This window comes from Phoenix dactylifera, chromosome 2, assembly GCF_009389715.1.
Source record: "Phoenix dactylifera cultivar Barhee BC4 chromosome 2, palm_55x_up_171113_PBpolish2nd_filt_p, whole genome shotgun sequence".
NCBI lineage: Eukaryota > Viridiplantae > Streptophyta > Magnoliopsida > Arecales > Arecaceae > Phoenix > Phoenix dactylifera.
In genome coordinates, this window is record NC_052393.1 from 3,409,886 (window position 1) to 3,426,260 (window position 16,375).

General features: G+C 39.5%; 2 protein-coding genes across 11 annotated transcripts in view; one reads left to right on the forward strand and one right to left on the reverse strand.

The window, feature by feature from the left end:
- LOC103706141 overlaps positions 1 to 10,601 on the forward strand; it is a 74,235-nt gene extending 63,634 nt beyond the window's left edge. For 2 of the 4 annotated variants that reach the window (XM_026804307.2, XM_039117609.1), the window contains exon 34: positions 6,261 to 6,575. The gene's annotated coding sequence lies outside the window, so the exon portion shown is untranslated. Of the gene's footprint in view, positions 1 to 6,255; positions 6,576 to 10,533 lie in introns of those variants that run through there. The other 2 variants (XM_039117604.1, XM_017842543.3) reach the window with 2 other exon arrangements.
- Positions 1,110 to 15,170, reverse strand: LOC103706139 (putative E3 ubiquitin-protein ligase LIN). 7 transcript variants are annotated; one of them, XM_039117635.1, is made up of 18 exons: positions 13,730 to 15,169; positions 12,600 to 12,660; positions 12,004 to 12,486; positions 11,798 to 11,889; positions 10,926 to 11,703; positions 10,411 to 10,829; positions 9,279 to 9,423; positions 8,909 to 9,175; positions 8,484 to 8,793; positions 8,242 to 8,366; positions 8,043 to 8,162; positions 7,628 to 7,759; positions 3,250 to 3,309; positions 3,047 to 3,169; positions 2,696 to 2,968; positions 2,371 to 2,514; positions 1,379 to 1,630; positions 1,110 to 1,290 (listed from the first exon to the last, which is right to left on the reverse strand). In XM_039117635.1, the coding sequence occupies exons 1-18, from the start codon at positions 14,713 to 14,715 to the stop codon at positions 1,273 to 1,275; spliced, it is 4,788 nt and encodes a 1,595-aa protein (XP_038973563.1). In that variant the 5' UTR covers positions 14,716 to 15,169; the 3' UTR covers positions 1,110 to 1,272. The 7 variants fall into 7 exon arrangements, 6 of the variants coding, with proteins under 6 accessions (XP_038973563.1, XP_038973559.1, XP_038973554.1 ...); XM_039117631.1 differs by having other exon boundaries at positions 3,271 to 3,309; positions 10,411 to 11,703; XM_039117626.1 differs by having other exon boundaries at positions 10,411 to 11,703.
- Positions 15,171 to 16,375: the final 1,205 nt, after the last annotated feature.

The window sequence follows — 16,375 nt, forward strand, 5'->3', positions numbered from 1 at the left end:
AGACCATGAGCTTCGAAGATGCCGAGTTGGCTTGCCGATGGCAGCCCTGGTAACTTTGTCTTGGGGGCAGGTTCTTGCGTGAGCTTTTTGCTAAACGGGATATTCCTTATAGGTTTCAGTTGCTGTTGGTGCTGGTGGAGATCATCGGCTTCTGTTTTATTTCGGAATGAGACATGGTGATGGTCTGGGGGATGAGGGGTGTGGTTGGTCGCCGGCTGGGTGTCACGCTGGATGCGTGGCATTCGTCCCCGTCGCTTATGCCATAAAGACGGCTGTGGTGTGGATGAGGCTATTACCCTACCTTGGGATCATCAGGACAAGGTAACAGCCCTTATTGGAATCAGGTGAGAGATAGCTCTTTATGTCTCCGCTAGCACTACGGTTAATTTTTAGGATAGATTTGTATAATTGGTGACTTCGCATAGCTTGGGCAGTGATAGACCTTCCGTGTTTTAATCTTTGTCTTCATAGATTTCATAGATGTGGTGCCCAAATCCACATGCTTGTTTCCCTAGTTTTGGATAGGTTTGTTGACAAGGTAACAAAAATCACGTCTTTAGCAACCTGCTGATCTCTCAGCAAATCTGAAGGTGAATGCTAATTTTGACTTCATGCTTGCTCTACTCCGTTATGATTGATGCATCTCATATTTCTTTTCATAGGTTAAGGTTTCTGTTTTTTTTTTTTCCCTCTCTTCTTGAGGTCTGCTGACCCCACTTTTGTACCTAAAGAGAAAGAAAAGTCACATCCTTTATATCATGCAAGCTCCGAAAGGTTAATATAAGTTTGGTAGGTTGAATCCCCAGAGCTGGATATTTCTTCTATTATTTTCTTTTGCTGATGGTCAGGTATTGCTTATTACATAATGTTGAAGGTTCTTCTATTAACAAGCAAAAGACGTATCTCGCAAGTTTTTCCCATGTATAATGGCCTCTTGTATGTAGAAAACGTTGTAACAATGGGTAAAGGAACCAAAAATTTGAAAATAAAAATCACTTATATACATGATCGCCTGCAACCAGATGCTTCAAATGTCATGAACAGATGTTGAAAAAAAACATGCATGCAGGTTATCAGTGAACAGCTAAAGTTTTTGTATCAAAAAAAAAAAAAAAGCTAAAGTTCTTGAGATTTAATTGAACAAACTTTTAATATCTTTCTTTTTTCTGATATCGATGTTCTGCATTGAATTTAGATCACCGAACCTTGAAACAGAGTCAAACACAATGTACTTATCACTCATGGTGGAAGTTGTACAAGTTAGGTGGTTTCTCACTCCAGAGCCCAAACCTGCAAAAGGAAATAATCATGCACCTAGCTAGCAGCACTAATCAAAAACTTTAACATTTCAATGAATATGGACTACAAAGAGTCAAACCTGAATCTTCCCATCAGCAGAACCTGAAAAGAGCAGTTCTCCATCAGTGTCTGACGCCACGGTTGTAACTTTTGTGTTTGCCCCTCCACCCACTTTAATTGAGGCAACTCTTGTGAGCCTCGCTCGCAACCAAACTTCAATGACCCCACATTTGGTTCCAGTGAACACAAAATCATTGGTCACATATATGCAGTGGATGTCCAATGCTGTGGAGAATGACCCTACTGGTGTTTTTGTTGACAATGAGAAAGCCTTCAATGCAAACTTACAATAGTGAGTAACGAATATCTATAACCAAATTTGCAACCAATTTAAAGTTCAAAGCATCATTGTTTTTTTTATTCTTAGAATTATCATCAGAATACTATTGGTGGTAAAACTCAAAGCAAGAATTAATTATCAGAATTTATATATTGGACAAGTTACCATCCAACAAATTGGCCAGCTGCCATCAACATATTTGGAGCTATATCTGTGTAGCTTTACTTTTTGGGAATTTTGCAAAATTGCTCACTTTATGTGTTTTAGTAAACTCAGGCCATATTTATGTTGTTGCCTTGTTCCTGTTCTTGTTTTTGTTGTTGCTGATGTTGTTATTGTTCTCGTTGTTAGTGTACATTGTTTTTTATTTTATTTTATGTTATTTTGCATAAATGGGACAATTTTGAAACTTTTGGGTGCTTTCAACTATTGGAGAACTTCAGCCACTCAACAGAAATGCGCATTCTTACAAAAAAAAAAAAGTGGCCTGAGTTTGCAAGAAAGAAAGTTAGCAAAATTTCTCTCTATTTCCCTTATTTTTTGGAAAGCTCAGCATCCAAAATGATGGTGACGGATGGATAGTTTAATTATGGAAGCATATGCATAATAAATTTGAAAATGGCTCTCTAAAAGAGCGGATCTACCAGACACAATTGGACGTTATAATCATACACTTGCTGACTCAAGCAAGTAAAATGCAGCCTTTTACCAGATAGCCACCTAAAACACACCTTGCCAGATGTGCCATCAACAGAAGATCCACCAGCGAAGAGAATACCATCTTGAATGCACAAGGCATGAATAGTCTGCTTGCCAAGCAGCTTCCTTGTCCCGGAATAAAATGTATTTGATCTGCACTTGCGCAGATCTACTTCCTGCACATACATCCATTAACTAGTTCAGCACAAGTGCAATAAAATCTTGATAGGTTCATACTTCATAGCTAACTATATTTGCCCATTATAAATGTGTAAAATGGAATCTAATAGATACGATTATATGCTTATTAGAAGTACACAAAATGGACAGGTAATTTTTACACTGCAAACTCTCAACCTGTTTGCACCCTCTTTGCAAGGGTGAGATCCTGGGTTCAGATATTAGTGGTGGCATCCTGAGAAAAGAAGAGGGGGGTGCGGGCAGGTATATCACAAATAACAGGGTGCTACATTTGACTATGATAACACAGACAAGTATGAAAGTAAAATCAAGAAGAACCTGGATGCTGTAGCCAGAGCACCCACAGTATAGACTGTCTTCCATTATGGCTAAGCATTTGACATTTTTGTTGAAGTTTACATGCTTTGGAGATCCATTCCAGTCATAAACCTGCAAAATCACAATTACTATTTAGGATACTCAGCCATGTTTGCCTCAATATATTGAAATGCTATCAAGAGCACTGACCTTAGCACCCGTTCCTTGAGATGTAAAACATAGAAGGTTAGCATTAGCGGCTAAGCAATTGACTGTATCTTTAGTGTCATGAACCTGAACAGGACGGATTTTGTCTGGCCCGATTGCCCAAACCTATGGATAGGACAGATATTAGCACCGGTTCCTTGAGATGTAAAACATAGAAGGTTAGCATTAGTGGCTAAGCAATTGACCGTATCTTTAGTGTCATGAACCTGAACAGGACGGATTTCGTCTGGCCCGATTGCCCAAACCTATGGGTAGGACAGACATTTAGAGATTATTTGCAAACTGTGCATGCGTCAAACTTAGTATCAAAATTTTAGTGGAGAAAACAGTTTTTAGTTACAGTACATCTGTCTACCAGAAGATTAGTTGGGTCTTGTAAGGGGTCGTTGGTTAAGTGGTGTCGCATTGACCGACATCAAGTATGAGTGGATTTGAATTCAATCATCATTATACGTCATACAAGGCATGCTAGATTTAAATAATAAATATAACGGTTTCACTATATTCACTTCATGCAAATTTCTTGGCATCTAACTTACAAGGAACTATCTAACTATTGTCCAAGTATTAAAAATTCTCACCAAATTTAGTGACTTCCTCGTTGAAGTTTACACCTGATCAGTTTCAAGTAGAACAAGCCAAGGATGCCAGTTTCAGTTATTTATAACCATATCTATAACTTCCAACTTAAGAAGAAAGTTATGCATTTGTGTACTTCTGCAAACTTTGAATATCATTCTGTTTAACTGTTATGTGCTGATTAGCACCATATTAGATGAAATCCTTTGAAGACTAAGATAACTGACTTTTCTTATCATAATTTTGGGTAGTAGTATTTCGGTATTAATGAAATTAACATTGAACTAAAATGAAGGTAGCTTCTTGTTTAATAAAATATTTTAATATTTACTTAAATAATATTCATGTAAATAAGATTTATCTTATTAGAAGTACACAATAAGATTTTATTGGGTGTATTCGTACTTGCACTGTATGAAGAACCCGCTAAAGCAAAAAAAAAAAGATTTATCTTTAGCAGAAGATAAGATTTATCCTATCAACTCGTCGATTCAACCAACCTACTTAAGTGAACCAACATGCCTAGCCTATAATTAGATTCTAAGGAGTATAATCCATAAAGGAAATAGATAAAGGGTGAGTTCAGACCTTTTTGAGTGAGGAGGATAAGAAGTTGAGGGTTTGGTTTGCAACATATAGTAAGTAACTGACTTTACGTTTTGTGTTTATAAATCTTGTAGTCCGTTCCAAGCTTCTTTTCTTTTCAAATTTGAAACCACATGATCTTTTCAAAATTTTTCTCTTTAAGCACCTTTACCAATCATACTAAGGCAAGGCATGCTAAATCGTACCCAACCAGATTGGTCGGTTACCGGCATGACTCGAGGGAGAGGGAGAAGGAAAGAGAGAAAGAGAGAGAGAGAGAGAGGCCAAGAGAGAGAGGGAGCCCTCATCAAAACAAAGGATCTCCTATTTTGCTTCGAAATAGGAGACCTTTTTTTTTTTGTTGTTGATTTTGAATTTTTGTTTCGAAATAGGAGACCTTTTTTTTTTTGCCAATGTCAATTCAAAATCGGCATAACAAAAAAAAAACTCGGATCTTCCTTTGTTGGTACGCTCTAAAACGGCACGGTACGGGCCCATATGGTGCCGAATCAGTGGCCGGCCGGTACCCCCTTCAATACCAGTTCGGCAAACCTTGATCCTCCGTTTAAGTTTTATGTTTTTTAATCTTGTCGTAAATTCCAAGCCTAGGGATTGTTTTGAATTATAATCAATGTGTAGAGATTCTTTGGAGTCTTCTAAATCTTGCACCAATTTGAAGGTGATGTGTTGTTTTAAAGTTTAATAGTTTGGATGATATTCAAAGCTTGGGGTTTATTAATGAAAATTTGGACACCATGAGTGGCTTTAGCTTTTGTTATGTTCTTTATAACCTATGGTTACGTGCAAAGATCTTGACTTAATCTTCTTTAAAAATTTGGTTCCTAGGTTACTCTAAAATCATGTTTTGATTTCTATTTGAAATTATGAAATCACATGAGTTTTTCAAATTGATATTTTTGAGCTTTTATGTGTCTATTAACCTTAGATTATGTTCTTGTTGGAACCACTTCTACATCTGTTTATTTTCATTTGAGTTTTCAAATAAATGTGCCATACGGCATTGTGAAATTCTTTCAAATATAAAGAAATAATATTATATGCTGACCTATATCTAGGTAGTGTCTTTGGCCTCAATAAAATTATTGATGAGAGTGGTTATGGACTTTTGTCCAAGTGGTCTATGTGAACATCGATGATACATGCAGCCTTATCTGGTGCATATGTACATACATAGATAAGTATGTGCATGTGATGTACGTATGTATATATGTATGTACATACATATGTACGTATGTATATATGTATGTACATGCACATTTACGTGTATATGTATGTATGTATATGTATATGTATATGTATGTGTATGCATATAAACTGGGTTCACCTGAAAGAGCAGTAATAGTTTATGTGGCCTCAAGCATATTTAAATGTTTATAAGAAATGTGATCTTATCTGAACTGTTTGAACTATCTTATGAACTTTTGTAACTTGCAAGACATTTGCTTTCATAGGAATTATATGAACTATTTTGTTTTGGAAGTCCTTGCAAATTTATGTTTTGACCATTTCCTCATAGGAAAATTTTTGATTTTGGTATTTTACTATAAGTGGACCTACACATAAGCTTTCCAATTAATTCATGTGTTATATTTCAAAAGTCATCATTTTCAATGGGAACTAAATTCTTTTGACCATGCTAAATTTACTAAGCTATGTAGCTCAGTTAATCTATCAGGCAATTTTTTTGAAGTAATTAGTGAGAGTAAACTAGACCTTTCTCAAAGAAAGAGGACTTTTGATGTTGCTTTTTGAAACTAGTGATTATTAAAGTGGCACCTATAAAATGATGACTTGTGCTTTTTTTATATTGAGGTATAGATTTATGTGAATAAGTTAAACTTCGAAGCTTTGTAACTGGATTTTATTTAAGATTATGTTTTCTGATATATCTTTAGTTATGTTCTATTCAATTATATATTGTCTCTCTTCAGCATGGTTTAACATTTGATGTTATTTTTTATCAACTATGATAATCACACCATGGCATTTGAGTAAGCTCATCTCAGGCCAGGACGTTAATGATAGCTAAGCTTGTCGGTCAACATTATCAGAGCCTTGTCTTCACTTTCAATTGAGATCCTTTACTGGTGATCAAAAGATTTACATCCAGTACACCCAGATGAGCATCTTCTCTCATGCCCCTTGCACTCCCATGAAATGGAGAAAGGTCAATGGTACTTCAAACCAGAGTAGATGCATTTGTTCTTGTTAAAAAAGTGTGTATGATTATACAGGATGTCCAGAACTGATTTGTCTCAATTAGAAGAGAAGTGGATATATAAAATTGTGGGCTGATCTTGGTAAAAAAAATTACAGTTTACAAGCATCTTAAAGAATTCAGGATCAAGGATTGATACTTCGATTCTTGATTAGAGATCTTCAACAGGAAACAAATTTTTTATTCAAATCAAGAACTTGTGATGATGGCAATCACATACTTCATGTTGTCCTTGTTTATTTGTTGGAAGGTAATGTTTTTAGGCTAGAGGACAAAGGATAGGAAATTTGAGATGCTTTCTGCCTACTATGCCTGTTGGGTCAATTCCTACATGGAGAGTCCAAGTTTGGACCCAGCAACTATTAGCAGAGTAGCCAGCAGCAGTAGGCAGATCACTATATATGGACTTGCTACAGCAAAGGGAAGAGGATTGCCAATACAAAAGCTTGTCTTGAAATCGCTGTGGAAAACAAATCTGAAGTTTTAACGCAATGTTTTTCCACCCTAATTTTCACAGAACACCTTAATTGGAATCTTATTATATGTTAAAGAAACCTGGAATAAAGTATAAGCTACAAAATTGAGCACCACTCCCTTTTTTACCTTGCGCGCATAACCACATTCTTTAATCAGCTTCCTGCATCTCTATATACTATAGTACATTAGTAAGTCACATAAAAATTTCTGTGCCACAAGACAAAAGAATTTGTACAATTCATTGTGCCAATGCAATTAACGGGGCCTCAGTCAAATCAGAAAGCACCAAGCTAGTGTTACGTTGGCATGAGGAACTTTGTGTGACTGGCTGGGACCATGTAGCATTTTTCTTCTTGATAACAAATAATATATCTTTCTTTAAAATGGATAGTGACACCAATAATACCAAGGTCTTACTGTCTTACTCAAACAAGTCTGATAACAAATCATTTTGGAAAAAAATCACAATTTTAGAATGCAACAATGTCATGCTTCTAGTTTCTCCAGAACTTGTATTTCTTATACAAATACATCTTCAGAAAGGCATTTATGCAAGTTCCAGAATTTAGTTTTCTTTTTAATTTTGATGCATAATTCCTCCTTCCGTTTGACTCTTATCAAGTGGCATTTTAAATTCCCAAAAATCAGTGGCTTTATAAGTTGGAGCATGAATAGGTACTTACTCGAATTGTTTTATCATGTGAACCACTATAGAGCTTGTCTCCTGAGGGTGGAATGTAGAGGCATGTGACCGCCTTTGAGTGTGCGTGGACTTCCTGAATCAATTTCAAAACCCTCCTCCCAGTTTCCCACACCTAGGATACAAAATATAAAGCTCATTGAGCATGGAAATCATCAATCTGAAATCCTATTAACCTTTCTATCTCTTCCATGTTAATCTAGTAAGCAATTTTATTGGTCAAACAAAGTGTTATTAGTTCACCAATAAGATAAAGTGAATCTGTTACAAGTTTAAGCAAATTACCAAATGACATCAAAGAAGAAGGATGGATTTGCTAAACATAATTATTAAAAAAAAAATTCCAGCAACGAAATGTAGACATTGTGTATGCTAGTAGATACGTGCTGAGAGAGTACCTTAATAGTTCCATCAGAGTGGCTGCTAAAAAGCCAACCTTTTGAATATATCAATGATAGAACTTCACCATTAGCAATGGAGTCAATCTCAAATAGCTCAGTGCAAGAAAAGAACTCTGCCTGAAAAACAAGTGGCTTGGCTAAAGTAGAGCATTACTTGATTAAAAGAAATTTCAGAAAACACAGGTTATTCACTCACTCTGTCAACAGATGGCATGTTCATAATTGCTTTCAACAAATCTGCAACTGCTGATGAATGCCTCTTGAGCTTCCTCAAGGGCTTGCATATTTCTGGGGCATATATCTCAAATTTCCTAAGAGAATCTGAGATAATGTTATGGAAATGTCACAAGTACTGTTGAGGACGGCCAACATTGGAAAGTACTTTAAAAGAAATTCTTTTTAAGAAAAATGTTAAAAAAATAAAATAATTTTTTTCACCTGAATCAATAATAAAGCTTTTTAAAGCCAAGGTGGCAAGGACCTTCTCCTCAAGGTTCCTCGATGAATGGAGGACATTAATGAATTGATCAAGAAAGCAATTAGCTGCAATTGTTCTTATACCAGTATCAGGAAGACAACTAAGCATGTATGCGAGCCATGTAGCAATGACAAGGCATTTTTTTGCCATCTCCAAGGAATTGGTCGTAAGACATTGACCTAAAGCTTCAAAAATGGCTCCATCATCATGATTACAAAGAACAAATGCTACTCTTTTCTCCCAAGCGTTCATAGATTTCTCTTCCTTTTCCTACAACAATATGTTTCAGACTAGTGATGATTGAAGCCAACAAAAAAAAAAAATAGGAACAGGAAGGCTCTAAAAGAAGCAAATAGTTTAAAAGAAAGAATCAAAGGGACTACACCATCATCTCCACCATTTCAACAGATGTATCATCTAGAGTTTGTATCTTCTCTTCCTTCACTGATGTATCATAGAGATTATTAACTCCTGCAACCTTGAGTAACCATGCTTCGGTAAGAGGCTTCCCTGAGGAGTTTAGCCTCCCAGAAAGAGAAGTTAGCATATCTAGAGCCAGGCTCTGACAAATGGGAAAGTCTTTCCTTTTGAGAGCTTCAATTATTGCATCTATGGATTCTTCTCGGTACATGCTCATCTTTCGAGGTTCAACCTGTAAACCATAGTTATTGGAGTCAAAAATCAATTCAGCGGACTTTTTACACGCTAGTTGCAAATATCTTATCATTTGGCTTATACAAGAAATTGAAGCAGACCAAAAGATCAAGCTGGAGAAGAAGACCGGCAACTGCAGGTTGCTGCTCTATCGAGGCCATGTGAAGGTAGACTAGAAAGGTGTGCATTGTACTAAATGCTCCCTCATCTTTGATGATCTGCAAAATTTGATTGCAGATTGTTCTCCTGAAGCAGCATTAAAAAAAAAACAATATTAATGCTATGGAGAGTATCCACAAGTTAAAATAGAGAAAGGAAAACACAGGGCTAGTGCAATAATGTATCAATCAAGGTGAGCGGAACCATTCCGAACCGGGCAGTACGGAGCGTATCGAGCCGTACCGAAGGCGGACTGGGACGGTTCCGGCAACGGAAATGAAATCCATTAACGAAAGGAGAGAAGGAGAAGGAAAGAGAGGAAAAGAGAGAGCAAGCGGAGGAGGGAAGAAGAGGGAGAGGAAGGAAGAGAGAGGGAAGTGGAGGCCAGCCGGTGAAGGCCCGGCCTCCGCCACCCTCCTTCTCTCTCCCTCCCTCCCTCTCTCCCTCTCTCTTCCTCTCTCATGTTTGCCCTCTCTCCCACCTCTATTGTATCGGTACGGGCAAGCACAGAATGGTATGGAGGCATACCGTTCTATGCTGCCGAGCAACCAGTCCAGGCCCCAGTTCCGGCACAACAGACCATGGTATAAATCATTTTGTTACACACATGACTAATCAAAAGAAGACATAAAGATACATATATAAACATGACAGGTTAACTATCCAAGCAATACTTAAAATCGGAGTATTCTTTTCAACAAATTTTCTATCTTGTGCATTACTTACAAAAACTTTTAAAATATTATAACAGAATGAAAATGTCGAGCAATACATGTTTTAGGCAAGAGGGTTTTATCTTCGAGATGGCAATCGTGTTTAACAATACAGAGAAAACAAGTATATTATATGTCTTTACATTACGATTCAAAACATGTGGCAGTGGGAAGAAGACTTTAAAATCAGTCCATGAAGCCCAAATCCAAATTCTTGAAAAAGCAGTTTTAGGATATCTAAAGTTTACATCAGTAGAACAAAAAAAAAGCATAAAACAGAAGTTGAGCAAACAAATTCTAATATATCATTCATAAGGACCGGAATTAAAAGTGTGCAGAGGCCCAGTGTACAATAACACACCTGTTCAAACAAACTAGCTCTGAGATAAAATCAATGCATATGCTTTTTGTGCTCTCATCTCCAGCATGAAACAATTCAAGCACCGGAGCTAATTCGACTCTGTTTGCTATTAAATATCTGCAGCCTTTATCAGCACGCATACAGCTTAGAAGTATGGATACAATGGAAACACGTCCTTCAGTTTGATCCATACACTTGATCAGAGCAGGAAGGCCATTTGCTGCAATAACACTCAAAGCATTACGTGACCGGCTACTCTCGTCTTCACCTAACAGGATCTGCTGTAATATTGTTACTGCAGCACCGTTGGGCTCCAACACCAAGCAGAAGTCATCCATCTGGTCATTTTTTTCCATTATTAACTGAACTAGGGATGGAATGAGGTTGTGACTCGAAAGCTGGGAGTATGTTGGCATCAGCTGGCAGATAAGAACAGCAGCTTCAGCCAAGCCATTAATAAGCAAAACAGCCAAGCAATCAAAATTAGTGTCTGCGCTGTTGAGTGTTTCACCTACAGTCTCATCTGCAGAAACAAGTTCTGACAGAACATAGATGGCTGCTCGAAGAGCCTCTCTGTTGGTTGAAGCTGATAGTATTTCAACAAAGCCATTAATAATTGTTGGTTTGGACAAATAAGCATGAATCCTTGGGTCAGTCCTTGAATCCTTCCATATCCTTGCTATTGTCAATACAGCTTCTTCGCATTCTTGCAAGTCCTCAAAAGTGCATAGACACGAGGTATATGGCTTTAGCCCATTTAGAATTGTTTCACTCGCAGCTTGAGATATTATGCCAGTTGGAGATGTAGTGACTGCTGCTCTTGTAAATCGTTTGCACCTTCTCTCATTTTTTTTAGTATTCAGCCTTGTTTGAGCGAGAGGAGGACTAAAATTTGCTGAGGTTTTTGGCTCCAAAAAAAACTCCATGGAAGAGATTGGACTGACAGAAGCACTTGTGGTCTCAGAGTAAGAGAATTCTTGGGCAATATCAGGGTTTTGTTCCATCCATGATGCAATGAGTCGCTTCAGAACATAGTTGGTTTTAGGTAGAATAGTTGAAGAGAGAAGCTGACGAGTGATAGGACATGTCTTATTTCCTCTTTTTATCCACTCTTGAATTGCTCTTCTCTCAAATGTTTGACCTGTCTCCAGAGTAACTGGATCACTGAAAAGCTGGCCTGTGATAGGGCAGACAAAGTCCTTTGGCGGTCTTGCTCTGCTGCGCATCAAACTATCAGATGAGCGAAGAGAACTGCTGCATCGGCTCATATCATCTTCACTCTCAATATGATGACTGCAAATTTCAAAATAAGATATATTATCCATATACTTATAAATGATGATGAACCTGTTAAGATAATTTATATTACTTTATTTGTCTTGGCTACCTGTCATTCAATAGATGGCTATTTTTACTTGCATGTGCCTTGGTCATATTACGTGTGCCACTGAAGTTGTTCCTGCAACTTCTCTGCAGTTTCTGAATTCAAAGCATAAGATGCAAAAAAGCCAAACCTTATAAACTCGGACTTCAATAATGAAAAAAATAAAAGATGGAGCAAGATTTCCAGTAACAATGACACAAAATCAATACCCCTTCACCGTCAGAGCCAATTGAACTCATGTTCAGGTCACTGTAATAATGTGGAGATGGCGATCCTGTTGGGCAATGACCAGACTGGAAATGGGGAAGTGGTTTGGGTTCTTTTGCGGGTTTTGGAGACAAAAGCTCTGGAGTAGATTTCGAGGAATCCAGAGGGGAGGTCGTCTCAGGAGGACTTGTAACATGACTGGATGAAAGGCGGAGGAGTTCCTTTGGTTTCTTTTCAGAAGAGACGAGTGGTTTTGGAGATGAAACTTTAGGAGAAAGCGATTTGGGAGAATCCACAGGAGAATAACTCTTTAGAAATGTGGATCGGTCCTTCATTCTAGATGAAAGAAACTTTGGTTTTCCATAGTCCATGTTTTGCCTCATGCTATTGAGAGGTAATTGTTTATCAATCATTATTTCAGAATCTCTACTAACGTCACCGCCATCAGAATCATTGTCAGCTTCAGCTTCTTCAACTAAGGCACCCTAGCACAGAATGATGGAAATTTCAATTTGCAATATCCACGGATGCTAGAGACTAGATATCTATTTTGATGATAAAAAGATGAAACATTCGGAGCAAAAATTATGGGCATTACATTGATGATCTGTCCACTTGATTTTTCCAGTTTCTCAGCAGAGCTTGGGTTTACGTTCATTCTGTAGAAATGCCAAAAGACAAATAAAAACAATGGAAAAAATGGAGAATTGTTTGATTGCATTTGGACAAAATATCACGAATTCAAAACTGGAATGAGCAGGTACCATGTAACAACTAGAAAGTTTTCATCTGAATAAATAAAACGATGTAAACAAGGACTACAACATCATCATTTTACGATGAAATACGCCAACAAATACTAATTTCAAATATTCCATGATATTGGAATGAACTAGTTTTTGAGAAACTATATTATATAACATCACAACATTGCATGCAAATCCATTCAAGAATGCAATTTACTTGAACAGTTACATTCTCTTTCTTACCGTTCAAATCGAAGAGATTTAACTTGGAGCACCTAGCTTGACCCTACCAACCCGATGGATGAATTGGAGACGTGGATACATGGTGGTTCAAATGATCAAATCAATATCTCATTGCAAGATTGCAGCCAGCGTCCCTTCTTCCTGAGATGCAATAGACGCTCGGCACTGGATTGCACCATCACAGACCACATGTCTCATATTCAGCAAGCTCTCATTGTGCTAAAACAATGTCTAGTGCAGCTGCTATATGTCTCTTTATGTACAGATATTTGGGGGCTGCCAATTATATAAGGCTTGATGGTAAAGCTCAATTGATTTCAAAGCACACAACCTCAACTGTTTCTCGTACAAACTACATGATAGTTTTTCTAAACAAAAATTCACACCATTGATCATGATATATGATGTCTAATTAACTAAAACCAAAATCTATGTTTTTCAAGGTTTCTTGCCCGTATCTCAAGTGGATATGCAAATGGGTTCAATGCATTTAAATTGGACTAAACTAAACTAAGCCTCTTTTTATCCTCGGCAAAAGAACCTTAGGTCTTTGTATTTGCTGCGACACTTTGAAATCATGAAGAATCACATTAAAATAAGAAAGAAAAAATCATGAAGAATTTTAATATCTCATATCTTCATCTATCAGTTGCTTAAAAGACGGTCACGGGGCAGGTGTGTAACCTAAAAAAAAGAGAGGATGGATTCAAATATCTCTGTAGCAAAAGGCTAAACATACTCGTCACTGCCAAGACAGGGGGCGCCTACATCCTCATCGCCTCTGTTCTTGAGAACAGGAGAGAAGCCCGCGCTCTTGGGCAAGATGGGCCCAAACTTGACGTAATCGGGGATCGAACGGCTGACCTCATGCAGAGGCGTCATCGGGGGCTCCGCGATCGGCGGCAGGACCGGCACCCCCTTCCTCCCGGGTGCTGCCGCCGCCGGATCTTGACTAAGGGCATCCTTGTAGTACCTGGCGTACATCCTGGTGCTGTGGTCCAGCGCTTCCCCGTACCGCTTCTCCAGATCCCTCATCTTATCCGCCTGGTCCGGCCTCACCGAGAGCACCAGCGACTCGCGGAACAGCTGATCGTCGAGATCGACCGTCAGCGAGAGGTCGCCGGCGTCCGGGATGGTCTCCACCACGACCCGGTGGCGGGCCTCGACGTACCACCCGACGATGGAGGCCATATGGAGGAGGAAGAGCGCCTCCCAGAGCTCCGGGGCGAAGTCGATGCGGGCAAAGAAGGGGTCGACGTCGAACATTTCCAGGGCGTGGAGGGCGGAGCCCCGGGAGTCGCCGCGGAGGCGGGCGAGGAAAGCGAGGTGGAGGTGGGCCCAGGCGGAGAGGTACGAGTTGGGGACGCCGGCGGTGGCCTGGGCAGGGTCGAGGAGGGCGCAAACCTGGAGCATCCGCTCGGCATGGCCGAGGCGAGCGAGCTTGGCCTCCGGGTTGGAGGTGGTGATGGCCTCCTCGAGGGCGTCGATGCCCCAGTCGAGGTTCGCGAGGACGGCCTGGTCGGAGTAACGGACCTCGGCGGCGGCGGCGGCGGCGGAGGAGGGGGAGGCGCAGCCTTCCGCGGCGAGGCGCTCGGCGCACTGCTCCTTGTGGTGAGCCCGGCGGTCGCGGTCGATGAGGCGGTCCTGGACGAAGCTGCCGACGGTGGAGGTGAGGAAGTGGGCCAGCTCCTTCCCCTCCAGCGGCATCCGTTGGCTTCGAGCCATTCCCGAATCCGCCGTTAGGCCGTAAAGAATGGCAGGGGCGAGACGGAGAGCATTGGTGGGTTTTGGTTTTGCGGAGATTTCGAGAGCAAAAGATCGAAGCGAAGGAAGGAGAGGACGGCAGTTGAGGGATTGAAGGGAAGAAGGCGAGGATGGGGAAAGAATGCATTGCCGGCTTCATTAGGTTGGTGCTCGCTGTCGATGACGATGGCGGTAGGGAAGGTCGAAGTCGCGCTCGGACGACAAGAATAAGGTGCTCCTTGGGAGTAATTTTGTTTGGAGGCAAAATTTGTAACGAGACAAGCAGCTAGATGACCTTTAGTTTCAAGATTTTTCAATCCGATTAGATGTTTTGTGGTTACATGCTAAACTACATAGTTGAAGTGGAACATTGTAACGCGGGCATCGCTTGATGAATTCTAAAAGCGGGATAACGCGGGTTTTTAGATGCTTCCTTTTGTCTGTTGCCCTGGTTTGAAACTTTGGGTACAACTCAAATTTGTTTGTTCTCCGAATGATTTTTAAATAGAAGGTTTTCTTCTTACATTTGTTCTCCTTGCTTGCAGAAGAATCTCATCTATCTTGAAAGTGACTCGGCTACTACGATTAGATGATTCGAAGACGGACCGTAGCTATAAATAGACACTTTCTGCTCCAGGACATCTGGCAGTATGAAAGAATTGTACTATCTTTCGGCTGATTCATGTCTAGTATGAAATCGATAGAATTAGAAATATAGTTACATCTTTTGTTATCGAGCACTCGAACAAAGTATTATGCACTAGTGGTGCGACCTTGCCATATTTTTTCTGAGATAATTTGTTTTCCAAAAAAAAATTTGGATATACCCATATTAGAATTGTGTGATTCGTTATCCTATAAATCAACAAGAAAAAAAAGATGAAGAACACAAAAGAGAACATGGTAATATAAAACCTTGGAGAAACGACACTCTTGGCGGGAGACTTTGGGGAAGGGAGGTTGGTAAACATGGACTTTGCATGGCAAGCCTCCTCTGATACAATACTTCCTCTTGAACGGACAAATGCTACAAGAGAGAATATTTTGACTCTTGATGGCCCATGGATTGAATGTGATCCTATGAGCGTGTATCTCCTGCTCTTATAAATTCTAAGTTGCCCGTCGATGGATGATAGGGTGGTGGCGGAAGGTATAAAGACGCTTCACTTTCTCCAAAAGAGGTCTGCGCGCTAAACTTCCGTTTGTCTGTTGTTTGGGTTTGAAAATTTGGGTACAACTCAAATTTGTTTCTTCTCCAGATGATAAATAAATAAAAGTTTTTTTTCTTTTTTTTAAGAGACTAAATAAAAGACTATTTTACATTTGTTCTCCTTGTCTGCTGATGGATTTGATCCATCTAGAACGTGACTTGGCTACTACGATTGAATGGAGCCGGAGGTAAACCGGCATTTGCTGCTCCAGGATATGGTGGTATATAAAGGATTGTACCGTTTTTTTTGATGAGTTATGTCTGAGATCAATAGAGCTAGGGATTGAATTACATCTTTTGTTGACGAGCACTCCTGCAAATATTGTGGACTAACATGTCTCCTTAATTTTACGAGACTGATGTGACCCAGTTGATCAATCTCCTCTCTCTCTCATGGAGTCTTTCTCTTCTCTTTGGTGTGACATCTTCTTG

What these genes read in the sequence shown, in the direction of transcription:
- LOC103706139 (XM_039117626.1), bottom strand. Translation starts at nt 14,715, where the DNA reads ATGGCTCGAAGCCAACGGATGCCGCTGGAGGGGAAGGAGCTGGCCCAC. An exon ending in GAGCTAGTTTGTTTGAACAG is followed by an intron (nt 9,424 to 10,410) that starts GTGTGTTATTGT and finishes ATGCTGCTTCAG; the next exon opens with GAGAACAATCTGCAATCAAA. An exon ending in ACATGCCATCTGTTGACAGA is followed by an intron (nt 8,163 to 8,241) that starts GTGAGTGAATAA and finishes CTTGTTTTTCAG; the next exon opens with GCAGAGTTCTTTTCTTGCAC.